General features: G+C 40.4%; 2 protein-coding genes and 1 long non-coding RNA gene across 7 annotated transcripts; 2 read left to right on the top strand and 1 right to left on the bottom strand.

The window, feature by feature from the left end:
* Positions 1-1,275: 1,275 nt before the first annotated feature.
* On the top strand, positions 1,276-10,087 carry LOC137194858 (uncharacterized). The gene is made up of 3 exons (XR_010931029.1): positions 1,276-1,353; positions 9,817-9,906; positions 10,004-10,087. It is a non-coding gene; the product is annotated as an uncharacterized lncRNA (long non-coding RNA).
* ido1 (indoleamine 2,3-dioxygenase 1) lies at positions 8,403-15,610 on the bottom strand. The gene is made up of 11 exons (XM_067607005.1): positions 15,526-15,610; positions 11,654-11,727; positions 11,159-11,254; positions 10,956-11,075; positions 10,320-10,438; positions 10,206-10,220; positions 9,998-10,097; positions 9,778-9,895; positions 9,641-9,692; positions 9,388-9,536; positions 8,403-9,296 (listed from the first exon to the last, which is right to left on the bottom strand). The coding sequence occupies exons 1-11, from the start codon at positions 15,575-15,577 to the stop codon at positions 8,899-8,901; spliced, it is 1,293 nt and encodes a 430-aa protein (XP_067463106.1). The 5' UTR covers positions 15,578-15,610; the 3' UTR covers positions 8,403-8,898.
* On the top strand, positions 13,104-26,858 carry LOC137194800 (rho-related BTB domain-containing protein 2-like). Of its 5 annotated transcripts, none has more exons than XM_067606969.1 (10): positions 13,104-13,526; positions 17,490-17,691; positions 17,891-17,994; positions 18,080-18,265; positions 18,364-19,304; positions 19,433-19,551; positions 20,191-20,341; positions 20,465-20,553; positions 21,317-21,422; positions 22,962-26,858. In XM_067606969.1, the coding sequence occupies exons 1-10, from the start codon at positions 13,504-13,506 to the stop codon at positions 23,165-23,167; spliced, it is 2,127 nt and encodes a 708-aa protein (XP_067463070.1). In that variant the 5' UTR covers positions 13,104-13,503; the 3' UTR covers positions 23,168-26,858. The 5 variants fall into 5 exon arrangements, with proteins under 5 accessions (XP_067463070.1, XP_067463086.1, XP_067463068.1 ...); XM_067606985.1 differs by lacking the exon at positions 13,104-13,526 and adding an exon at positions 14,703-15,642 and having other exon boundaries at positions 17,285-17,691; XM_067606967.1 differs by lacking the exon at positions 13,104-13,526 and adding an exon at positions 15,523-15,642.

Genomic DNA, 26,858 nt, shown 5'->3' with positions numbered 1-26,858 from the left:
GGGCTTTAGAAGCAGGTACATATGTGCCAGTCTGGTGTTAGGGAAGCCACACAAACTCTTCTGGGCTATTCCAAGGAAGAATTACAGACATTTCAAGGTCAGGATTCAGTGCTCAGTGGTTTCCACAAATTTTGAGATCAAAAGTGTAAGCCATATCCACAGGAAAGAAAAAGTCTTCCCAGATCTGTGAAGTCACTGTTCAAGCAGTGGAAACATATCAGAGAGATGGACTGTTGTATCGGGTGGTTGAGGATGTATGTCAGGGAGAATGTTTTCAGTTGCATGTTCCTAACTTCCTGCAGAAACAGATACTGGAGAGTGTGTATGACTCTATGGGGCATCAAGGTATTGAGAGGACCCTACACTTGCTGAGACAGAGAGCATTTTGGGTAAGCATGCACAGAGATGTTGAACAGATGTTGAACCGATCAGGGCCGTAACTTTGAAAGTGAAGTGATTGCTGAGCTCTGTAAACTGTATGGGGTGAAAAAAACACGCACAACCCCTCATCATCCGACTGGCAGTGCCCAATGCGAACGCTTTAACCGCACATTACATGAGTTGCTGTGCACATTTTCCACTGACAAAAAGAGACGCTGGCCTGAGCATTTACCAGAACTAGAACTGGTGTATGCCTATAATGTGACCCCACATTCGACAACAGGCTATTCCCCATATTATTTACTTTATGGGGTAGAACCACATCGTCCAGTTGATGCACTTTTTGCAAATGAACATCCTGGGGACAAGAAACTTGACTGGTTTGCAGTTCATCAGCAAAGATTGAAAGAGGAACATGTCAGGGCTAAGGAGTATGCAGAGCAAAAAGCGGCAGAATGCATTTCCCTGCAAAGTGACAAAGCGTACTGTCCATCATTAGGCGTAGGCCAACGTGTGTATCTATGACACATAGGCCTGCAGGTCACAAAAATACAGGATGCATGGGGTGCAACTGTATACCAAGTTGTAGACATACTAGAAGCCACTTTACTGGGAACCATAGTACAGCCCTGCAATGGTACCTCATATTGTTGTGAGTTTAGGAACTGTGTCTTTTAGACCAGCGCTTAACGAGGTTAAAAAGTTACTCAGTCACTGAGAACATTGACAGTTAAGCAAGGGAGAATGTAACCAGGTGGTAAAATAATAATGTCCACAGGAAATAAAGTCCATGTGGATGAAGTTCTCCGTTGTTGTGATCCGTCTGGGGATGCTTACTTTGGGCAGCAGGGGGCGTGGCTTCACCATTTCTTGGAGCAGTATGCCTGCTGAGTTGTCAGGAAATGCTGGGAAAATAGAGGAAGTACAACATAGTGCGCTACTTTTCGTTGGTCATGGCCACTGGTTCCAACGGTGAGAGCATTTATCAAGTATATTATACTGTTTTGAGATTATTTTGCACAATACTGTAAAATAGTGGTTTAATGTCGTTTGATGCGCTTATAAAAAGTCACATTTTGTGTGATTGTTCTGGTAGGATTGCAGATGGTTGTGAATGAAAACCTCACACATGCAGAGCACAGATTGCTATCTGTGAATTTGGTATGAAACAGTTTGATGATTATTTATGTTTTGCTGTTTTGTATTTTTGCTTGTAAAATGTATAAAGGAGAACAAATTTGTTTTCTTTGTGAAGTGAAATTGCTGCTAAATTTGATATATTTAGCACCGATACTTGAGAGAATTTACAGGCAGTGTGGTGAATACGTTTCTGTGTTCTTCCGTTTATAGGGGTGCCACTGTTGTATTTGTGCCACATTTGTGCCAATTTGTCACCATTTCTGTGATGTGGTATTTGTACTGGAATAGAACTGAGTTTCTTTTTTGTTTATTATTTTTTGCTAAATGTTTCTTTTGTAAATTTGAAAGCCGGGCTTTCAGTGGAGGCCAAGATTTGTTATAAGCTACTCTCCATAATTGGGGAAAACTAAAGATCCCATAAACTAACAGAAAAGAAAATAACCATGAAACAGCATTTGAAGTTGTGTGTTCAGTTTATCCTGGCTTCATAAGAAATTGTCTCAACACAATTAACAAATTGTGTAGTGATGTTAGTTTCCAAGACAACATCATATCTATCAAATTTTCAAATACTTTGTAGTCATCTAGAAAAAACTCATGACGCATGTTACTTACTTACTTTACTTAAGCCTTTTGCTCCTCCAGAGAGCATAGGCTATTGACAAATGTCCTCCACCTCACTCAGATGTTGGCGGTTCTTTCGAGATCTCCCCAGTTGAGCCCACTCCCATACATTTTGCATGACGCATGTAATGTAATAAAAATCTTAATAATCTTAATCTCAAAAGTGCAACAAAGCAGCAACAATAGCATAGGTAATTGACTAAGTAGGGAATAAAATAAACAAGTCTGTAAAAAACATCAGCTTGATGTGACGTTAAAAAGAAGATACATACTCAGCCAGCATCTGACTCTCCATTCAAATGCTTCCAAGTCTCCATTTTAGTTCAGACAACCAGAATCTGGCCAAGGACACCAGACAACAATCGTTCTCGGAGTGTTAAACATGACTTACAGCTTCTTGGTGCCTGTAAAGCGATCGTACTTTAATGTACTGTATGAAAATGATGTCTGTAGACAGATATGTAGACAGACAAAGTAGAGAGACAAAGACAGATAAAATTTGGGCAAAGCAGGATTTCTGGGAGGCTATGACAATCTGTTGACAGTGTCTGTTTGCCCCACTATTCAACCTGAAAGCTAGAGCAGGTAAGTGAATATTGCTGCCTGTCATAGAGTAGTACTACAGATTTATGAGGACACATAAAAGTTTTGTTACTCATTTGCATGGCAGCATTGTCATTCTCTGAAAAGAGATGGCAAAACAGGATCATGTTGAGTGTTCTGACTAATCTGAAAACATTCTTTATCTGAGAGTAACAGCACAAAACTACATATTTCTTCTTATATATGGTAAAACAGTGCAGGGCCTCATGTCCATGGTCTCCCTAGGCCTGTAAGTTGCACCTGACCGCTCCTCCCATCTGCCTGACCCCATCTGTCTCCAGCTTGTCCCCTGGTCAGCGCAGCCCACCCTCTGCCTGCCTCAGCTCTGCATGCGAACAAGTCCGGATCTCGCCTGGGAGGAAGTTGAATGTTTTTACTGGGAAGTTTGGGATTAGACGACCATTGCAGGATTTTCATTCCATCTCTCGGTAGCTGCACTCCAAAGGAAGCCCCTTTTTTTTCTTACATAAGTAAGCCATGGCCAGTGTGGATTAATGAGCTTTATCCCATACAGAAAAAGCAAACTAGACTGTACGTCCAAAAACTGTAGAACAGAGTGTCCATGGGTCTGACTCTTTTTTGGGAAAAAGAAAAACTCTTCTCTCTGCTGCTCTGTGATTAACTGCTATTAAAAAAATTTTGTAGTACACTTATCTTTTCACTGCTTGGAACCATTTATTAACCAGTGGAATCTGATCCATCAATGTCCATCTTGGTAACCTTGTTTCATTTTTGTTACAGATTTGGCTTGTCACTCAACCTCTGGTAAATGTTTTCGGGTCTATGTTGGTGTTGATGTGAACATCCCAGTGCAGATATCATCTCCAGTTCCTGAGGTTACTGGTATTATCTTCAAACTGTGGAATCTACCCCTGGGTTCATTCACGACCTCCTTATCATGCAACGTGTCTATTTGTAGCATGAGATACATGTGAGTGTGTGCACATATGAGAAAAATGAGAGATGGACATTACTTTTTTCCATGTAGGAGACACCCCGGGGAAGTTCCTGTATTTTTGTAACCCGGATGAGAAGCTGTTGATAACATGAGTGTGTGGGCGCCAGCAGGGAAGGTGACATTAGCGACAACTCAGAGGAAGAGGAAGTCAATCAGCAGAGTGAGAGGAGGGAGGACAATAGCTATGTGGCATGAGAGGAAAGCCAAGTGGGGAAAGTGGGAGTATCTGTCTGCAGGTCAGACGCAGGGCTGATGGCAGGGAATTCGGTCCTGTGCCTGCACGTGCATGCTTGTGTGTTCATTTGGGCATGGCGTGTGTCTGTGCATTTAAGTGCATGTGCATTTGCATGCGTGTGTGTCTGTGTGCGCGCACGAGTGGGAGTGTGTGTGTGGGATCGCACAATTGTCTGTTTCGCACCTGGCTGGGCCAGTAGTGAGTCAGCAGTGGTGAGAGGTTGAGCTGTATTCCCCGTCACACAGCGCAAAGTTGTGTTAACCTTTAAGACAAAAGGCTTTGACGTGTGTGGGCTTCTGCTAATCCTGTGAGGAAAGCCATCTGAATGTCATGTATTCTTCTAGCTGCCGTCAAAATCTGATTTAAAATGTGTTTGGTTGAGGTCTCTTGGGAAACCATTCAGCAATTCTGACTGAGTTGTAAGGGCATTTTGGTCACCGAGAGTCTTCCTGTAAAGTGCTGCTCTATTAACTCTCAAGCTCATTCTCATTTTTACTGGCACCTTTCACTCACAGTTCAATTAGAGGGACCCACAGCACAGAGGAATGTGTTCAGTCAAGGCTAATGCTTCCGAAATGTTCTGCTGCTCTTTGTCTCATATGAAATCAGGATACAGGATATACAAAGACAAAAAAATACTCAGAGCAAACCTTACAACAACAAATAACAAGCACACTTATGAGTCATACTCATCTGTACTTTTAACATCTCTCCTAACTTCTTTTTAACTTCTCAGTTCATTATTTCCCACACCGTGTAGAGTTTAAGGAAGATAAGAGTGACAGTGTAAAAAATCTGGATGTCCTCACATATTTTGATAATGTTTTAAAATATCTATTGAACTTAAATTCACTGTCTGGCCAACAGCAACTGCAAAGCGCGAAGACGATGAAAGCATGAAGCAGATCACTTGGTTAACAGTTTGTTTCCTTTTTGGTCATTAACCTTGTCAAAGCATATTTCACAGTATATATGAAAGAGAAAAACAAAAGGGTTTTTTTCATGGTCTATTGTATTAAGTGCATTTATTTGAAAGAGGCCCAATCTGTCCTCCAAACATTAGTGAAATGGGATGAGTTCAATAAGCTGACTGCTCTGATGGTCACTGCAGTATGAATGTCTTGTAGGACAATATTTCAGTCCTGCATAGTTTTTGAACACAGAAAAAGATTGCCAAGAGCCATTTCAAGGCAAAAAGGAGCACAAAAAACAAAAGCATGACTTTCTCAGAAGGAAGAAAATGTTCATTTACTTTTTCAAATTCATTATAATTGATTTCAGGCTTAACATTGTAACTCACAGTATCCATCAGATGCAAAGCTGGGAGAATCTCTGCACTGCACAACACAAAAAGATGCAGTATCAAGATCATGGGGGGCAAAATGTCACAAGTATTTCCCCTGGAAGAAGAAGAATGAGTGTCTTCCTGTCAAGTCAGTGAAATCATCTGGGCTAGTTCATCAACACTTGAAACAACAGTAATTCTACACCTGTAGAAGCGGCCTCTCAAGCTGGCTGTAATGGCATGACAGCTTTCTTTCTTTTTTCATGTGGGCATGCCGTTTCAGTCGAGTCATCCGGAGAGGAAGTGATAAAGTTGCCGTAAGATGACTACATCAAAAGCCTTTAACTTGCTCTAACAGACCGCACAAGTGATGCACAAAGAGAAAAAAAATGATTGAAAGTTTAGGCGAAAGACAAGCCTGATGTCTTGTGTGACGGTGACTAGTACAAAGAAAAGTGACGTCTGATATCCTGCAACATGGACAGTGTTTCGAAAGGCCTCTATGAAAACCTGCATAATGGAGGTACTATACTGAATAGGAGGGATAATTCACACCAGTCTGGAGGTGATCAAGGCATTAGGAGAGTTGTTAGGAGCACTACTGTGTAGCTGAAGCCCCTGGGGTAAACTTCTATGTTCAATGCCTTTACTCAGACCACTAAATGGATATTGTGTAGGAGTAGGGATCAGGGGACTGACTATTAAGGCCCTCAAACTAATGTATGATTTTATAGAAATATATAGAAAGAGAAACAAGAGGGCAATCCAGATTTAATTTCAGATTAAAGCATAAATTAGTTAGTCAAATAAAGTGGATATCTTCCACAGCTACTGTCTTTTTAGTAAAAAGCCCTTTGTGTCTGGACTGACAGTGTTTTCCTGTTCAGCTAAAGTGGAAGAATTGTACCAAAAAGAGGGAATCTGACACTAAAAAGACAATAACTTTGAAAGATATTGAATTAATCTGACTAATTTGGATGGCTGAAGCCTCATAGTAGCCTAAACTTTTAAATATATCTTTGTACAGATGGAGGAATGTGGATTTTGTCCCGCATCACTTACACTGAAAGTGCATTATGAAGTGATCTCTTAATGGCCAGTATGAACAGGAGGAATGATTACAGTAAGATGTGTAAATATTCATTTGGGCACCTGACTAATGTTTTAAGACAGACTTGAAAAATTGTGAACATATCCTTTTTAATATTTATAGAGCTTAGATTTAACACAATCTAAGTGAGGGTGTGTCCAAACTGATCGGGAAAATTAATCCTGAAGATGTGTCTGACCTGTGGGTGTGTAGTCATAGATGTTTGACAGAGACAGTGATGTCAAGATGAGAAGAAAGTGGAAAGACGCCCAGAGTCACCTACTGCACTGTACACACAGCCCATAATTCCCAGCTACGCCCGTGATGTGCACGCCAAAGACAATCAATCCCTAGCTGCTGCCATCGAGGCTCCTCATTCACAGGGTGAGAAAAGGTCCTGGCTTTGCTTGGCTTGAGGTAAGCAGCATCATAAATTCAATTTTGCAATAACAGAATCCAGGATATCCTGTGGTTAACCACCAAGGCACAGATATCCGATTGTCTAACCAAAAGGAGAACCCACGCCTGTAATCCTGTCGCTCTGATAGATGGAATATGGATGTTTGAGGAGTTTTCAAGAAAACAAGAGTGACTCCAGATGCCCTTTGCCGTGAGGAAAATCACTTATTTAGCTTGCTGACTTGATTCTTGATACCCTTTGCTTGGCAAGTTTGCACTCAAGTACTGCAGGACGTTTATGATTGATTCCTTTGGAACATTTAAGCTAAAATATTCCTATCCAAAATTAAAAATTGACATCTTACACACATGTATCTTTAATACAGCTCACACCATCATCAGTACAAAACAAATGATTCACTTTGAAAAACTTGACGTGTGCTAGCGGGTGTGTGCCTGCATCTGTGTGTGTGTCATGTCCTGCATTGAAACCAACCACCGCTGTGAGCTGAGGTGAAATTTCAGCAGCCGTGTAGGCCCAGCCCCGACTACACAATGAAGACATCCTTAGAGATGGCCTGTGTTTACCGCCGGGTTGTCAGGGAGTCCTCCACAGTCAGGCAATAAGGAAGGGGATTATTTGCTTTGGCTTTGGAAGAAGGCTCTAATCAGATCACTGTGACATGTGAACACACTGTTTGTCCTCCTCGCCACCCAACTCTCTCCATCCCATCCCTGCGTAGTTTCTGTTCACCTTTCACCTTCTCACCTCGGGTCTTCCCGTCATGTTCTACGGTTTCTCGAGTTTTGTAACATGTCCGAGTGAGTGGTGTATGGCAGCCCAATGTGAAAAGCAACAATGAGTGTCACAGATAGATATATATATGTGCTTTTAATGTATTTACGGTACATCAATTAGGAGAACAAAAGCATTTAACAAACATCTCATACTGAAATCCTCCATGTGTAATTGTTTCCTCTCTCCCTCTGTCTCCTATTTGCTGTCCTATTGTCTTCCCTGCTACCCAAGAGGACAAGATAAAGTAGATCGCCCAGGTTGGGGGAATTGTCATGTCTAATTGCCACAACGTCTGCTTTATCTGATCTTACACGGCTGTTATTGTAATGAAACACCAGTGGAGACAAGCCAGGAAAGGTGAAGATTACACAGCATGAGCCATTCATGGCACAATCCATCCCTTCATTGCTCTGGGTTTTCCACACTCTCAGTCCAGGAAGTATAGTGGGGCATGTGAGGGCTGGATGTGGGCTGGAGGATAGCAGGAGTGCTGAGGTAACCACTCTGATAAGTGATGCATCTCTGCGCTGCATTGTGCATTGTGCTTTCGACATGACAACCCCATTGTGAAGATGAATAAAGGCTGATTATTTTGTGAGATGGAAAGCTCAGGTTCCAGCCTGTCGATATTTTTAGAGTGTGATGACTTCAGGATAACTACTAATGTGGATTTCAACACATCTTTAAATGACTACAAGTGATGATGAACATATTATTTCATCACGTCAGTTTTGTTTGACGAAAAGATACAAATCAGTGGCCTTGGTGCACACAGGTATTGCCCACTGCTTTAGCTTTTTAAAGGCAAACCCAGTGAAATTTTCCCTCTGTCTCAGTTATGACGCTGCCCTTTAGTGCCCTCCCATGGTGTCATTGGGTATTGCAGTATTTAGTAATTTTGTGACAGCTGGAAACTTCTCTGAATTACTTTTATGTAACAAAAAAGTCTGGTGAAATTGCTACATGAGGCTAATCAGTAACCTGGTAAAAGATAAATGCTGATACATTTTCAAGTTAAAGACAAACCTTTGCTGTTGCTAAATTACAATTTAACTGATAATTTTCCAAAAAGTAAAGGGGGTTTAGTAAGTGGTTTGTGGTAGTTTAGTGGTTGAATGTAATGGAAAGTAAAAGCGATGGTTTGAATTTTGGTTTGGACCGACTGATGGGTAACACTGATGACTATGAGACTGAGGTTTGTTTACAGACACAACAAAGCTAGACAAGACAAGCATCAGAGGCCTCTCACTTTCATTTTGCTAAAAGGCATCCTTTAAATGACATATAAAATGGTGTGCTAAGTAATCAGATGTGATTTACTGCTTGTTTTATGTGATGATGTATCTGAGTCTCCGCTATATATCCTTGGTGATGACAGTTCACATCAGCTGTGGTGCTTCATTTCTTTGCTTGTCTCAGTCAGGAAGGTTTCTCTTGTTTGGTCCCTCACAGTCTTTAGGAAGGTCATGATGCCTGAACCACCAGTGCCCCTCTCCTCTAGTGCTGTGGGTGCTCTGCTGATCATCTCCCCCTCTGAGTCCTGGCTCTGCTTACGGAGTTGTCGGGCTCGAGCAGCAGGAACTGTGATGAAGCGGCTGACGACATTGATGTGATAGCTGCGCAAAGCCAACAGTCTTGTGACACACAGCTCAAACACCTGGCTTAACCGCTTGCTGGCCTGCTGCTGGACAAAACTCCTCAGGGAGGGTTGCAGTGAGATAGCCTGGATCAGTTGCTTGTGAGCAGGTGGCATGTAGTCCCTCATGCGGGTTAGAAAGGCACCTACACAAGAGCAGTATCATCACAATGAGTCTTTCTCATTAATTTCTTGCACTGTTATAATCTATTAAAGGGGAAAAAATACCCATCTTACCACTTTTTGTTTCATGATTGACTCCCAGAAGTTCATCAAAGCAGTGCAGAAGGCTGCTCTGTGCAGCACTCCCTCCTGAATACTCCATTGGTTCTATCTGGACCCCCTCGTAAACCAGCCCCCTTGGCATACAGGGGTTGTCTTTCCACCTATGCATGTGTATATAGGCACAAACACATACACACACATTACAAAAGCATGCTCTACTGCCCAAATGTCATGTAACACTATTTGAAACAAAAGATTTCTGTACCCAGACAGGTAGATCCTCATGATGCCATAGAAGACTGACGGCTCCACGTACACTTTAAAAAACATTAATATGCTGGTTAATAGGATGAATATTAATACATTAGACTTTCACATTTGACTGTATGTTTGAGCCACTACCATGCATCAGTTTGAGTGCCTCTGTCATGTCCTGTATAGACTGGCTGATGTCCTCCAGAGCTTTGGCCACAGCGTCAGTATCACCACACCTGACACCATCGATCACAATGGGAATACTCTGCAACACAGGTTCAATTGCTATGATTTTCTTTGAATTGTCCCATTTAGTTAAAGTTTGACTTTTCTGAAACACATTAGAATACATCGAACTCCTTGTCACCCTAAGTGCAGGAACTGCTGCCAGCTCCACCAGCAGAGTGACCATGAAGAAACCCCGGACACTGTCCCCACCTGGGAGGGTGACCAGCAGCTCCAGGTTCCTGCATGACGCAAATAAACCTTTTAGTTGATCTTTCACATGACAGATTGAAGCATACATTGGAACGCTGTAGTTAATTATGTGTGGATGAAAATGAAAACGGACTTACTCCATGTCAAAAGGCCTGGCACAGGAGATATAAAGATGGACATGAAAAAGAAACAGATCACATTTACTGTTTGTGATGGATGCAACCAAACCGCATGCAATTTTCTGGCCTTACCCTTCTGGATCTTTCTTCCTCCAGTTAGCCAATACAGCATCTGCATGGGTGAGAATTGGGGGAAGGCCTAAGCGCTGTGACACCTCCCAGTATGGAACAGCCAGAGTATGCGGCAGCATCTTGGAGGAAGATTTTTAAAAATTAGAAAATCTGTCATTATGCTACTTAGGTGAAGACCAAAGATGACTGCAACCCAACTATGGAGCTGTGAATAAAGTAGAGGCCTGTATTTTAATCCAGATGTTTCTGTTTAGATGTTTCTGGAGTGTGAAAATAAAAACTGAAGATGCAATGTCTGGGATCCATTACACATTTGGAAAAGTATTTGCAAAACAGTCAAAATGCACTGCTCTGGGGTGAGAGGACAGGATCTCAAAGGAGTATATCTCTTGGTCACCCATTTGTGATTCATCCACTGAAAATTGGCTTCAAGAATCTCTAAGACTGAGACAGTCCACCAAACATTCATGACCAAAGAAAGTACATGACCTCAAACACTGAGCAATTCAGTCTTTCTCCCAACTTTTAACCGCAGTGTATGCAAAATATGTTATGTTTACTGAAAAATGTGTTTGGTGGGCTCAGTGAATGAGGGAAGGATAGAGTAAATATAACAAAAAGAAAAGGTAGAGATACCTCAACTGTGTCATTCTCTCCCTCCTGCCAGACGTAGCCCATGGTCATAACACTGAGGGCCAGGTGGGCCAGCCGTAACTCTCGGTGTCTCTGCAGAAACTGGCTGCTCAGCAGTGGCATCTGGACAGGGGGGAGTAACAACACTGAACCATGGCTCCATAAACATAGTGAACTGTCCTTGTCAGTTTATTGTCCCCACTTACCTTGTTAACAAGGGGGCGCAACTTGTGTGAGTGCACAAGCTCTGGGACTCGCATGGCAATTTCCATCCATGGTTGGTAGTAAGGTGGAAGCTCTTCCTTTGAATGTGAAGAATCATCATCATTAGAACTGTGTGTAAATGCTGATAGTCGTTTTGTTAGTCTAATTGACTTGGCAAAATGTGATTTTGTGAACACATGCTGTCTGCAGGAATAAAGTTCAATACAAAGCAAACATGTGCAATGCCAAATTTCAACTTCTCTCAGTCAATTTGTCTCAATCAATACCACCAGGCAAGTTTTATAACTGCTAAACTATGAACACAATTTTTAGTTTTCAGAATGAGAATATCACCCAGACACTGTTTCCTGACAATCAGATATTTCATTATGACTACCTGAGCATAGTATAAAAATGTAAAAACTGTAAAAAAAATAAAATAAATAAATAAAAAAAAAAGAGAGAAGAAAACTCATCCATTGGGCTTTATAACCTACCAGAGGCTCAGGAAGGATGAAGCCAAGCTCCTCAGAGACATGGTACAAGGCCAGAGAGAAAGGAGTTTTGGAGTCTGTGGAAGCAGCAGCCATAGAGAAATAACAAAAACTCACAGACAGCAACGCTTCTCTGAATATCTGAATGCTTCAAGAGACCCTAACCTGTGTGGACTCCGGCACAGAGTTCACTTTAAAGCTGTTGTCAACAATGGTCATTGCTTACACAACATTTATCCCTCACTTCTGCTATTGCACAAGTGTAGCAAACCAGTGCTGTGCCTGCGCTTCACTTTGTGAATCATTAAGTAGAAGACTGTCATAACGCTGTCATATTTTAAACACTTCCACAAGCATTCAAAATGAGAAATTGGTTTACCTCGTTCCTATTATTATACCTGACCAACCACTGCTGTATTATAGTGCTGTGCAAAGGATTGCTACTTTTCTCTTTACTTCCCAAAAGCATTTCAATTATCATTTATGTGCTTGTGGAAAAAGCTATTATGGTAGATGATGTGCTTTGCATGTTTTGTGTGTGAAATACTGCGTTGTCATTCCACTACTTTTTCAATTTATCAGGCAGGTACAGTATGTAAAGAATAAGGACTGTCAAACAAAGATATATTTATAAAGCCAGATTTAAAATAACTTAGAGAACTTTATCAATCTTAAATTGTTTTTGTGAAACTGCAGGGGAAAAGTTCCCTGTTTCTTCACTTAAACAGCACTGTGGACTCTCTGTGGCCTCAATGAAAAGAGGCATCATGACCAAACAATAAAAAAACTTGAATCATGAAAACATGAGTAAAAGGGAAATACTAAAGGTTATCACTTCCCTGTCTTCCTCTTTTGTCACAAACTAACACCACTGTTGAGGTTTGTCTCTCTCATATTTATTTATTATTATTGTACAATGTTTTACTCGCTAATACTTGTGTTTCATATTTTTATTGATATTTTAAAGATTCTGCTCATGCAAGCAGCCAACTTACAGTTGCAAAGCTTTAACATATTATAGCTTTTTCTTTTTTCCCATTGTATGGTTGATTTACTGCTTTAAGGTTATTAGAAGACTATTGCTTACAGCACAATTGCTATGACAACATATTATGGTATTACAGTATTATATATTATGTGTTTTTGTACAATGAAATACTTCTGATCAATTTCTATTTTGTTTTAAATGAGATTCTTCTACTTCTTGCACTGCTTCATATGAATGAATATTAGAGAAGCATAAGGATATTTAGACTGTCAGCCTCACCTGGTGGTGCAGACTGGACATTACAGGAGTTAAGTCAAGACTGTACAGCTTGGATCATTATCATTCAGGCCTCCAGGAGAGAACAAAAAGTGCATTTTCCTGTGTGAACTGGTTGGTGACATTTGAGAAAGCTGACGTGCATCCACACAGACGACATCAAACAGATATACGTGAGATAGAAATCTGTCAAAGTATCTTCATAGACTCATGCTCGTGTAAATCAACATAACAAGTCGAGGCATTTCTTACACAACAACTGCATTGCAGCTTTGGCATTAATGTGTTCTAAAATCCCAAAGTATAAAGGTCAGCTGTAATTTGATCCCCCTGGTCTCAAAGTTAAGATGTACAAACACTGGAGTGCATTGTTAGACTGTGTGAATGACATAGTTCAGAGCAGTGCAGAGTCACTGAGGTAAAAGATAAACATGCAGCCAACCAACTCTTGAGAATAACTCTTGTGGTTTATTGCGGATTTAGCTGTACCTTAACTGCATGCAGTGAGGCTGTGAGGACAGAGGAGTGAGAACAAACTTCACCGACAGTGAAAACTCTTTCTCAGTAGGCCTCACACCATCTGTGCACCATGGCTATCAGTATCTGTGAGTGGTAAGTGGCCTTTTATTTGTTACAGATCAGTCATGGTCAAGAATTGCATCTTTGGAGGTTGATTTATCACTCTAGTGATTTCACTGCTACCAGCTGCTAAACATGAACTAATCTGCCAATAAGTGCCAGTGCTGTGTGTGCCAGCAATGTTAAAAGCAAGAAATTAGCCATTCTCCTAATCATTAACATCACACCTGTAATCTTGTAACAGCTAATGTTTGATGACCAAGATTAATGTGAATCTAAATGCACACCAACTAGATTGAACTCAGCAATCTGTACAATAGTTGTAATGTTGCATTCATTGAGTTTTGTTTAAGTTTACTTTTATTGGAGCCAAATACATTAACATTGTTTTTGTTTCACATATATAGTAAAAAGCTGCAAACACAGCAGCATCATTGGCCAAAACAATGATGAGATTTTGACAATATGCAAGAAATATCATTTGTAGATGAAATACAACAATGGGTCTGTGTATCACCCTTGTGATACTCTAGTGTTGTGAGGAAAAGGATACGTTTACTGACTGCATGTTGATTGCAATATCTCCATTGGTTTGAAGTAATATGTTTGAATCTTTTGTACAATTATTATACATTTACTGTACAAATCATTAAAGGTAACTCCACCAATCTTACACTAAAAGGTAAGTTAACGTACCACAGGGAGTGCAACACAGCCTGTTAAAAAAGTAACCCTTGATGATGTCATCAGGGTTATCTCAGTGTGGGGTACAGAGACAACATACTTATGACAGTACAGGTTGAAAAGAAAAGAAATTTGTGTTTAACAGGCAGGTAGGATTTAACAAAATGATGTTGCTGGCTGCATTATAGGAGTTGTAGGATACAGCATATCTCAGCTGCCTTGATTTTGGTCCCCCAACTTCAAGGACATTAAATACTAAATAGCTGGTGTAAAAAAGTGACAAAAATACACACCTCAAAAAAAGCACCTAAACTTCTAGTTCATCATATCTACATGGAATAGACACATCTACGTGCACAATGCTGACTATTACAAATCAAGCAATTATTTTCCATATGACCCTAGATTTATTTATTGACTATTTTTCTCCAAATCCAGTCAATTAAATAAAAAATAAAGAGTCTGACTTTCTCAATAGTGACACATTGAGGAAAGGAAGTAATAAAGAGTCAAAATTAACAGTTTATTATCCTAAAATACCTTTTAATCACTTAAACAGTGATTTAATTTGGTATCAGAGAACATATGATTATTTCTATAAAGTCCATTATGACTCATGCATTTCTGTTTTTACAGTGCTGTTGGATAAAACAATCACACAGCCAGGAGTGAAATCATCAAAAACAATTTTGTTACTAATTGTGTCCGTGCCATCTTTTTTATCCTCATATATCTGCCATTAATGCAACATATGTGTATATTTAGGTTCCTGTGTGCACACATGCACAGGTTAATTACTAGTTCCTCCCAGCAGGATCTGAGCCCCACCTGTCATACGGTCAAATAATAGACCCACTGGATGCAACACTATCAATTATCTCTGTAGGGAGCTGATCATTCATGCTGAAGTCTGTATAAGTGCAATACTGTGCACACCTTATGCATGAGGACTTAACTGCATTTTAGCACACTCACAACATAAACATCATGTGGAAAGTTAAATCCAGATTATTTTAAGAAACCGGTTTTTTAAAAAAGCATGTGCTGGACTAGAGGCAGGTCTATCTGAGCTGCTTAGAAGCTGTGGAATGAGATTTATGCGACTTTAAAGTGGATCAGTGTTTTGTAATGAATGGGTTTTTTTCGTCGGTGCCTATTATTAGCTACGGAGGCCTTACAGTAAGTGGAGGTGGTTCCATGACGGGCAGGACTGCAGCTCTGCACCGCACCGACAGGCTTCAGATCAGCCTTCGTATTTTTGGCAAATGCAAACGGACTTATCGCGGGGATCCAGAGGACTTTTCCTAAAACATCTGCGGTCGGCCGCCAATTTTCAAGCCTCGTTCACCTTGCACTGAAGATGAAGTTAAATACGAGCTGCCGTCAGGTGCAAGCCGCATCCGATGGAGCCCTGCTTTTTATCTCGTTCATCGACCAACCCGATGCAGCACTTCCTTATGTTGCGGTAAGGGGGGGGGGGGGGGGTGGGGAGTGGGGGAGGAATGACACATTTCCTGCAAGGGAGTCAAACTGGTTTTTATTGCCTTAACGCCGATTTTTGCGATGAACACGGACCCAGATAAACAGACTCAAGAGTCAGTGACGGGGTGTTACATAACGTGTAATGCAGCAGAGCCTCATGACTAGTGTCTCGGTGGTGGAGGGACTGTTCGGTCCTTCTGGTAGGATATGCACAATTTCATCATCTTTGTTGTGGGTGATAAGTGAGGCTGCAAGGTTATATATATCGGTGGTTTACTGGGAGGATAGTCTGACGGCGTTGTATGGATTATATATGCCTATAATATCTGATATATCAAATGATTAATTAATTCGGGAGTTGCGCAGTGTAGACTGTAACAGGAAAGGGCATATGAATGAGCAACATTAGATGCGGTGTGTCTCTATAGTGTCATACAGGCCCAGCCTAAGGTCAGACTGTCAGATATTTTTGTGTATATGTCTTAATATAGATGAGACCTAGCCTATAGGGATGCCGATTGTGCAGTCAATGAAAGGCTGATTTTATGAATGGCAACAAACTGCAAGTGATTGTTAGAAAAAAAATCATAGTAACCCGTCATACCAATTTCTACAGCATAGTATACAAGAAATCAATCCAAATGCAATAGGCCTATTGGAGACAAATAATGTTTTCTGATTGTGAGACCTTTTGTTGAACAGTTGACCTAATGTTTGGTTTAGTGAAAGGTGGATAAACGGAGGCATCCATGGGTCCTTAGGGAGGAGGGGTGGGGGGTCCAGTCAGGTATATGAAGTCCAGGAGTAGCTGACCTAATTCAGAAGAAGTTGAGAGTCTAAAAATAAATTACTTTTCTAAATTAAGGAGTCACCCACTCCTCTGTTTCCCAATAGACAAAAAACTCTTTCAGAGGGAAAAGATGCTAGGGCAAAACTCAGATGGTGGTCTGGTCATTGAACACAGTTTGATGTCCTGTGTGTTGAGCTGGCAAGCGTAACAATGGGCTACAATGACTCACACTAGCCTCCCATAGTGTAGTAATTATTATGGTCATTTTTATGTGCTATTGTTTGTTGAATAATAATAATAAAAAAAACCTTAATGGTTTAATAGATAGATGATTGTCTGATATAGGCTGTAACACACGGAGACACAGGCTACAGTTCCCTTGGAAACCAGGCCGGGTGCCTAAATCATGAGCCACCATTTTCAACAGACAGAAATAGTCTATTTACCTATTCCCTCCATTTCATTTAATGTGTGGTTCATTTGTGAATGTCAGATTTCTAGTACTTGATGTTTTGATGTTATATATTACAGCTATGATGTTTAAAGGCAAGCTTTAAGGTGGGATTGTTTGGATTAAAATAGAGGAACAGTAAACAATGAAAGGTATTTTTGGCTTGCAGATGGTTGATGGGATTATAGACATATCTGGGTGGGATAGTATCAGCCTCTATATCTATTCATAACAGATTAACAAAACAGTGTATATTTTAAAAAGGACTCTTATCTTTCCCCTTTAAGAAAGTAATTATAATTGTGCAGAAATATGATTCTGCAGCTCTGGGTTTATGGTCCCTTTTTGCCTGCTTGTCCCTTTAAATTTTTTTTTCTATATCAGGAACAAGGACGGGGAACTTGTGAATGGGCACAGGGAAGTCACAAGACCATCCATTGATAGCTCTGCAGGCAGAACGAGCAGTGCAGATGAGGAGAAGTCACAGTGTCTAATATCCACATTGATCCATGTTCCTGCGCTGTTCAGGACGATAGCTTAGGATTTCAGGTGCTGATGCAGCTTCCTGTGCTTCTTTGTGTTTCGACAGGTCCCAGTTGACGGATTCTGATATGGACTATGAGAGGCCAAACGTTGAAACTATCAAGTGTGTGGTGGTGGGAGACAATGCTGTTGGAAAGACCCGCCTTATCTGCGCTCGGGCCTGCAATGCCACACTGACTCAGTACCAGTTACTTGCTACACATGTGCCCACAGTCTGGGCAATCGACCAGTACAGAGTCTGCCAGGAGGTGAGTATGCAAGTCCATGACTTATTGAAGATGCCTGCATGCTTTCAAAATGTGAAAAGAGGTTTTTTGAGGTTTTTAAACTCAACTAAACTGAATCTGTCCATGAATAAATCAATATATTGTCATCATGTTTACTTTTAGCTTTGTATTAATTAACTAGTGATGGTTAAATATTCATGCATGTGTTATCTCTTATTAGGTATTAGAGCGCTCCAGAGATGTGGTGGATGATGTTAGTGTGTCCCTTCGCCTCTGGGATACTTTTGGAGACCATCATAAGGACAGGCGTTTCGCATACGGCAGGTAAGATATTGTATAATTCTGTGTTAGTCTACTAACATTTTGTCCAGTGCAATCTAATATTAAGGGAATTTGATCTTTCATTTAGGTCTGATGTGGTGGTACTGTGCTTCTCAATCGCCAACCCCAACTCTCTATACCATGTGAAGACCATGTGGTACCCTGAGATCAAGCACTTCTGCCCCCGTGCTCCTGTCATCCTGGTGGGCTGTCAGCTGGACCTGCGCTACGCGGACCTGGAGGCAGTGAACAGAGCACGGAGGCCTTTAGCGAGGTACGCGGATTTGATAGGTTTATGTGGAAATGAAAGGTTTGTTACCTACTCCAATAATAATGCCAGGAATATCTTTGATACATTTTGCTCTTTTTCAGACCTATTAAATCCAATGAGATTCTTCCTCCAGAGAGAGGCCGGGAGGTGGCCAAAGAATTGGGAGTGCCATATTATGAAACCAGTGTTGTGGCTCAATTTGGAGTCAAGGACGTCTTTGATAATGCTATCCGAGCCGCGCTCATCTCACGCCGCCACCTGCAGTTTTGGAAATCTCACCTCAGAAATGTACAGCGGCCTCTCCTTCAGGCGCCCTTCCTGCCCCCGAAACCTCCCCCGCCTATAATCACTGTGCCTCCTCCCCCAACTACCACGGAGGAGCATCCAGTCGGTCTTCTGGAGGACCCACACTGTGCTGACGTCATCCTGGTCCTGCAGGAGCGACAGAAAATCTTTGCACACAAGATATACTTGGCAACATCCTCTTCAAAGTTTTATGACCTCTTTATTATGGACACACAAAGTGAGGAGACTGAAAGGCCCCCTCGTGGTCCTCTCTCTGGCCGAGAGCTGCTGATGCGTGCTGCTAGCTTTGATGTTTGTGAGAGCAGCGATGACGGAGACAGGGCCAACCTGAGAGCCTGCACTAGTGACGGCACATTGAAAGACTCTGAGGGGGGCCGACGGGGCAGATTGCTTTCCTCGTGGAGTCGAGCTTTTGTCAGCATCCAGGAGGAGCTGGTGGATGATCCAGTAACATACAGCCCCAGGCCAATGACAGTAGTGCACATGGACCAGTCCATGCAGCTGGGTCCTTTTCGAGCAGTACTTCGCTACCTTTACACAGGTCAGCTGGACGAGAATGAGAAAGAGCTAATGCACATTGCACACATTGCTGAGCTGCTGGAGGTCTTTGACCTGCGGATGATGGTGGCAAACATACTTAACAATGAAGCCTTCATGAACCAAGAAATCACCAAAGCCTTCCATGTACGCCGCACAAACAGAGTCAAAGAATGCTTGGCCAAAGGCACCTTTTCTGGTACATGAAAATCTGTTTGTTCATTGTGTTGGTCTGCTTGAAGTAGAGGAGATGCAGATGTAAATTAATAATTATCAATGCACAAAATCCAAAGAACTTTAAATAAGTGTCTCACCTCTGTATTACAGATGTAGTATTCAAGCTAGATGATGGGACGATCATGGCCCACAAACCTTTACTCATCTCTAGTTGTGACTGGATGGCAGCTATGTTTGGCGGGCCTTTTGTGGAGAGCTGCACCAAAGAGGTGAGTCAACCTGCATCACAGGTTTGTTGTGCTGTGAAATAAGACTCATAAGAGCTTGTGTACAGACAAAATGCAGTACATTTATTCCACAATGTTCATCATTTCGAGTGGCATTCTTATTACTGGTCGATTTATAAAACAGCAGCATTTAAAATTTAATCATTGTATAATTACACAATGCACACCAGTGCAGCAAAGATCAATACACACACTGACCCAAGTGGAGCAGTGAAGTATGTGGTCTGTGTGCAAAGTATAATTTAATTAGAGGATTGTAAACCTGTGGTAATACAATTACTCTGGCTTCTGTGATCCTAACATACTGTGGTTCGTGAGCTTAGTTGCTGTTTTCCTGCCTCACCAGATTGAAATACTACTGGAAAATAATACATGTAATACTTTTATAGCTTCTTAGTAAAAAAGAGACTGTTAAATGTCAAATGACCAAAAATCCTATGGCTTTCCAAAATTATTTTTAGTTTGTGGTTGCTAATTGATAACTGAATTTGTAAAAGATATCTTTTTATTTTATTTTCATGACCTTGTGAGTGAAAAGGAGATCTCACCTTGCCTTTTTTATTAAAACAACAAAAGCCTTGTGCCCTTAGGTCATGACTGTGTCACGTGTCTGTTTCTAAGGTGCTGTTTCCCAACACAACTCGCAGCTGTATGAGGGCTGTGCTAGAATATCTCTATACGGGGCGGTTTTGTTCTCGGTCTGACCTGGATGCAATGGAGCTTATTGTTCTTGCCAATCGTCTTTGCCTCCCCCACCTGGTTGCACTTACAGGTATTACATTTATCATAGTTATTACCCGCGTCTGTGGATAAATCACAGGGTTGTGTTACATAAGGCCTTTGTTTGTGTTTGCAAGTTAATGCCTAGAGTAACTAGCTTTAATGTTTCTTTCAGAACTCTACACAGTAACAGTATTGACGGAGGCGGCGATGATGGGGGCTGACATTGATGGAGATGTTCTGGTGTATTTGGATATGGCCCAGGTACTGTGACCTGTCAATCATTTCAAAACAGGACTGGCAAAAGCACTTATATAATGCTTTGGCAAATTGGATTTTTATTTATGAGGGCATCTCTCAGGGAGAACTGCTCTGGTAGCAGAAATAATCTTCACACCTAGACAGTGGAGCCAAAGAAAGAGTTTGTCAGAGTGCAAGTCAGCTAATTGGCAAAATGAATGGCAAAAGATCTCTGTTGCTGAAGGCATTTAGGACATCTCAGCACTTTAGGCTATATCATCCTTCAGACTCAGATGCGCTTCTGGTTCAGCTGCATTTTACGTCATTAGCAAAGTTGGTGGTATTTTGCTGTAGTGTTCACCACTAAAGCACAAAAATAAAATGTGAACAAAATGGTAGGGGCCTGAAGGTGGCTCCTGTATTTTTTAACTAATCTTGAGGCCCTCTCTTGTGAAGGGGCCCGGTGTCCAGGGCCCACTAGCATGTTAATCTGGCCCTGGTCATATGCAGCTACTTTGTCAATCTCAACTATACTTTGTCAGCTTTAACTGTGCTTCATCTGTTGCCATACTAATATTAGCATAGCATGCTAACATTAAGGTCAACAATAGCTGATGAGCAACAGCAGAAAAATAATGAACTAATTCATTGTAGCTGTTAAAGTACGGCTGATATTTACAGTGAGCACCACATTGATAAATTACTGCAATCCCACAACAGCAGTGCTTGTCAAGTACAAAAAAAATTTTCACAAATGCAAAAATGAATATATATTGTATCTTGACAGTTCCACGGTGCTCAGCAGCTGACTGGCTGGTGCCTTCACCACATCTGCACCAACTACAACAGTGTGTGCCGCAAGTTCCCCCGAGACATGAAGGCCAAGTCTACAGGTAACACACATGTGATCTGGCAGCAAACCAGCACAAACAACAGAATGGTGACCTTCAGTACCCTCTCATGTATAGTCAACACCTGCCAGACATACGGTATGGAAACAAAGCTACTTGAATGCTACAGTACAGTTCATGAAGCCCTGGATTTGTGTGTATTGTGTGGCCCTTTGGGCACAGCATGACACAAAAACATCTTTAATAGGCTTTAAAGAAAGTTGGCCAATTTAAATTAAATCGGCAAAAGCAGATTAAGTTTACTGGACCTATTCTGCCTCAGTAAGACTCATATTTAGTTTTAAGGTTGTCATAAGCAAAAATAATTATTTCATTAAATAGTCAAGGGCTATTGAAGTTGATGGTTACTGCCTACAGTGTTTTACTTAAAATAATTTGATTTCACTGTCTTTCCTGTGTCCATATTTAATCTTTTTAATGGATGGAAAACATTGGATTAATAATCTAAAATGATTTTTGTATTATCTGAAAACATTGGATTAATAATCTAAAAAGATATTTGTATTATCTGGTTCTTATATTGCTCTCTTTTCTAAAAGAAAAAAAACAGCAACCAAAAAACAACTATGTATTGCTTCACTAGACTATAGACCCAATCTATAGGATTTATAGTGTTATAAAATCAGTAATGAGGAGGGCAGGAAGGCAATTCCATAAAATGGCTCCTCAACACACTTCCGTGTACGCACATCTTTATGAATGTTGTTAATTTTATACAAGGAATTGATGTTTTTCTTTTACATTAAAATATAATTTTAATGGAATAGTTTGATAATGTTGGAAGCTTGTTTATTTCCTGGTGGAGAGTTACTGTACATGAGAAGATTGATACCACTGTCATGTCTGTACAGTCTGTAATATTAAGCCAAAGGTAACAAAATCCGCCTACCAGCACCTTTAAAGCTAATGAGTTAACTCATTATATCTCTTTTTTTTTTTTTTAAAACGATACAACAACCAAAGTGTAAAAATGACACACTGTGGTTTTCGTGTTATTTCTTGTCGGGGCTGAGTTACTTTATGGAGTCTCGCTCCTGGTTGCCTTGCAACCTCTCTGTGATGACAAGACTCCAGGAAGTCAGTGTGCCCGGCCAAAAAGAATTTGCAACCCCTGGACAGAACCAGGCTAGCTGTTTCCCCTGTTTCTATTCTTTGTGCTAAGCTAAGCTAACCAACTACTGGGAGTAGCTTCATATTTACTGTGCAAACATGACAGAGGTATCAATCTTCTCATCCAACTCTAGGCAAGAAAGTGAATAAGTGTATTTCCCAAAACTATTCTTTTTCAAGGATTTATGTATAAGATTTCTTTCATAATGTATTGCTGGGACAGAAAATATTATAGGGTAAGAAAGTAAATATCACTAAAGTCAATCTCATTAACTGATATGTGCTGGAATTTGCAACCAGTTTAGTGTTCAAAACACTGAAAGCAGTTCATATTCAGTGCACAGGACAGCTCTGGGCTATGTGGCTGCGACTCTTTTTTCAAATTCCATAAATGTGTTTTTTCTGACGCAGAGAACCAAGAATACTTTGAGAAACATCGCTGGCCACCAGTGTGGTACCTGAAGGAGGATGACCACTACCAAAGAGCACGTAAAGAGCGTGACAAGGAGGACTACTTGTACCAGAGACGGCAATGTAAACGCAAGTGGCTCTTCTGGAACCTTCCTTCTTCCCCAAACTCGAACTCTCCCTCTTCTGGTTCATCTGCGGTCATCTGAGCAAAGTGGTAAGGCCAAGTCCACTCTGGAGATCAGTGTGGGTGCGAGTTGTAAAAGATACAATAGAAGAAGTACACCCCAACTATTCAGGCACACAGTTTCTCCTCTTGTTTGTTTGCCTCTGCAGTCAAACGGCACTCCTCCAGGTTTGCAAGGTCAGCTCAATCTGGCAGTGAAAGTAATACGTTTTGTTCCTTAGATTTTTAGGCTGGTGTACATGAGACTCAAACCTCAGTGATATGAACCTCACTAACAAATGGCACAGTGTAACTGGCGCAAATAACAACTCATATTGATTGTTATATATTCCACCATCTGAGTTAAGTTTTTAAAATAGGACTCTGCTGGCACAGAACTTTCCACCTATGATCATAATTCTCATCATTTAACCTGAACTGATAACCAAGTGCTGCTTATCAGCTGCAACCAGCAAATCAACACAGAACTCAAGTCTCAGAGATATAACACTTTGCCCTTAAGTGTTTGTACAATCTACCAAACTATGTGTACAGTATGAGCTCATCAACAGGATGTAACAATGGTATAGCCTGCCAGGAATCAATTGTTGAAGTCATTTACACTAACCATGCTGATTATGATTGCGTCTCCAAAAATGAAACTACTGGCAAGTTCAGCTCCTGTTTATTTTTGTACAGTCATTCTGTTTTTGAACGTCTGTGTACAGCTTGCACGGCTAAGAGTGATGTGAGTCAGGATACACTCCGCATTTACATATTGTGATCTTGTGATTTGTGGCCTCTTGTCACAAAAGGGCTTTAGCTTACATGAATGCATTCAGTGTCCCGAGACACAAGAGATCCCAAGTCAAGGAAAATATCTGTGTTTTCTGTAAAATGCCAGCAAAAACAGATCACTATTATTGCTTATGTTTTGCTTAATGAGGCACACATCCGGAGTCCTTCAATTTTACTTTGAGTGGTTTTATCAGCTTGATCACTGTCACCCTGGAAAGCAACACATAATCACACATCAGATGTATCCCATTACCAATAGCAACATTTCTGGAGCTGAAATGACCACATGTACACTACCATTCCTCTTGTGACCTGTCACTGGTGGTGATTTGGCCTTTAGAGATTTATCTTAGTTGATCAGAGGACACCCCCTGACTGTCTGCAGTTGGCTATGTAAGACTTGTACATGCAGGAGGCTTCCTCATGCCTGGGTGAAGTCATCCATATTCTTCTACACACCTCCAGCACTTTCTGGACTCTTCTCCACAGAGACACACAAGAACCTCCAGTAGCAGCATCCTTGCGCACGGCACTAAAGACACTATAGTGTCATGACACGCTGCGGCAAATTTTAAAGGAACTGGGGAGGAAACAAAAACGTACTTAAAAATGTTTCAAAAGAGTTGTGAAGAGGTTTAGATCAAATCATTTTTCTTGATTTGTTTTGCACACCTCACAGTATATGTTCAAGATTGTCATCTGCTGTTGTTGTTGTTGTACTTGATTGTAGGATGGACTGCAGCATTATATGGATTTGTAAGCCTGGTGCTCAGTGAAGATTGGTAGTATTGTAAATTGTACAATATATCAGATGAACTGCAAGTAACTTGCATTACTCTAATGTGCAGTTACCCAATATTGTGCACTGCAGGCAGTGAGCAGAATAGTACAGTATTACTGAGTAATACATATACTGAACATAGACTTGACTAATCTGACTTGCATTTAGTTACTGTGCAGCTACACACTGTTGTTGAAAAAACCTGAATATTCATTGTGCTGGCCTCCAGTTACACCTATTATATACTGTAGTATACATGCAAATTACAGGCAGTTCAAATGAACAGTTGATTAATAGTAAAATAGGATTACAGTTCAAAGTAAAGTAGACACATTTATATAAATGACATTACAAAGATTTATGGTACAGCCATAAAACATCTCACTATCAAAACAGTAAAATATGATTGCTTTGCTTGCATTTGCTTTTGCAGCATATGTTAAAGAGATGCTTGCTTTAATCCTGCATATGATTGGTTATTCTTTTCCATACGGTTTTATTACGGATATTTAGAGCCCAACAAAGAGCTAAAAACGATTAAGTGGTATGAATCAGTTCAGTGACGAAACCAATTTCTTGCTTGTATTAACTTCTGACCTAATAACCACACTGCATGAACAGGGCTCGCCAAAATAGATGAAGTTTATTCATCGTCATTTAAAGTGTAAGATATAGATAAGTGGTGGTGCTGGTGCTCTAAGCAGTAGCTTTAAATTATTCTCAATTACATTAACCTTTGTCTAGTGCTAATTAAACATAGGAGCTGTCATTTTGAATATCTTATTTGTTCCAAACTTTTGGCATACATGGTCAGACATTAGGGCCTCCAGGAGCATTGATCTCTTTGGTAACCTTCAGAGCATGTTTCTGAATGTTTTCATTTATTGGACTATCTGACTAATAAGTAATAATGTCCAGCTGTGACTCCACATAGTCTATCATAGTAATAGTTTAACAGCAGGAGTGTCTATATTGTTATAATTTGCCTTGGTGGTGTGATTGATGAACATAGACATACATTTCATTCCTCAGTGCATTGCATTTCTCAATGAATCTTCTGCTGATGTTTTACATCAACAACACCTCATGCCTTAATGTACAGTGTAGTGTATGGTATCGAATGTAAAGTAGTGTTACTGTGGTTACTAGTTTGTTTGCTATATGTTAAGTTACCATGGTGCTCTCAAGGCTGTGCGTGTATTTGTAAATATATTCCATAATTTGGATGTAAAGCAATCGGCGTGCGTTTTGAGGAGTCCAATGAGTGTGCTTTAGTTTGAACACTGTGTAGGGTTTATGTCCTTATAAAGCTGTAAAAGTGAAACTAATTAAAGACTCTGACCATCAAAGCCACAGTAGAGTAGACTAACTTAATGACAAATCATCAATTTGTGACATTAACCATCAAATGAATGCAGGGATTTCAAATTTGTTTCATTCTTTTAAAGTTGCTTTTTGCTAATTAGCTCCAATTTTGGAGTCTGTATAATTACAAAATGTTGAGACAGTGTGGCCATAGGAAGTTAGAACTCAAAATTGTAAATATAAATTGTGTGATGACTTGCAATTCAAACTAGCAATTGATATGAGCTACTGCATAGTTTAACGTAGATACTGTTTTTTGTACTATGCATACTGAAATGTCTGACTTTGAAACTACAAACTTGCACTGCTTTGTAGCACCAGGTTCTATTCAAATTGCATTAGAGGGTTATATCAACATCATTAGATAAGTAGACAACATCAGGTAAAAAAAAAATAAAAAAAAATAAATAAAAGATTAGATCATAAATTACAAAGAAGTTGTCACTGGGGCCCTTTTCCATATGTTTGGGTGCTAATATCACCGCTGCAGAGAAGCACAAACCAAAGGGAGCTTTAGCAGCACCAGGATATATATGCTGCACAATCACTACTGCATAGTTTAAGAGGCCTTGTTCAGAAATGGTTGAAAATTAAATTTAAAAAAAAGAAAAAAAACTTGAATGTTTTCTCAGTGTTACAAGCCTAGATGACATTTTCCTTAGTCATCAGGTATTTTTGTTCTCAAGAGCTGTTTTTATTGTTTAGGAGCTGTAAATATGAAATTCTGTAGCATGTGTTCTTGAAAATGTGTAAATAATATTTACTAAATAAAAAAGGAGCAACATGTGCA

Source organism: Thunnus thynnus, chromosome 2, assembly GCF_963924715.1.
Source record: "Thunnus thynnus chromosome 2, fThuThy2.1, whole genome shotgun sequence".
NCBI lineage: Eukaryota > Metazoa > Chordata > Actinopteri > Scombriformes > Scombridae > Thunnus > Thunnus thynnus.
This window is presented reverse-complemented; position numbering and strand designations above follow the sequence as displayed.

Bases quoted from the DNA above. Each gene is read 5' to 3' on its own strand.
- ido1 (XM_067607005.1), bottom strand. From the start codon at position 15,577: ATGCGGCTTGCACCTGACGGCAGCTCGTATTTAACTTCATCTTCAGTG. The intron at 11,728-15,525 runs GTGAACGAGGCT...CTGCTTCCACAG, and splicing joins AACTTCATCTTCAGTGCAAG to ACTCCAAAACTCCTTTCTCT. The intron at 11,255-11,653 runs GTAGGTTATAAA...TCACATTCAAAG, and splicing joins TCATCCTTCCTGAGCCTCTG to GAAGAGCTTCCACCTTACTA.
- LOC137194800 (XM_067606967.1), top strand. From the start codon at position 15,581: ATGGAGCCCTGCTTTTTATCTCGTTCATCGACCAACCCGATGCAGCAC. The intron at 17,995-18,079 runs GTAAGATATTGT...TCTTTCATTTAG, and splicing joins AGGCGTTTCGCATACGGCAG to GTCTGATGTGGTGGTACTGT. The intron at 21,423-22,961 runs GTAACACACATG...TTTCTGACGCAG, and splicing joins CATGAAGGCCAAGTCTACAG to AGAACCAAGAATACTTTGAG.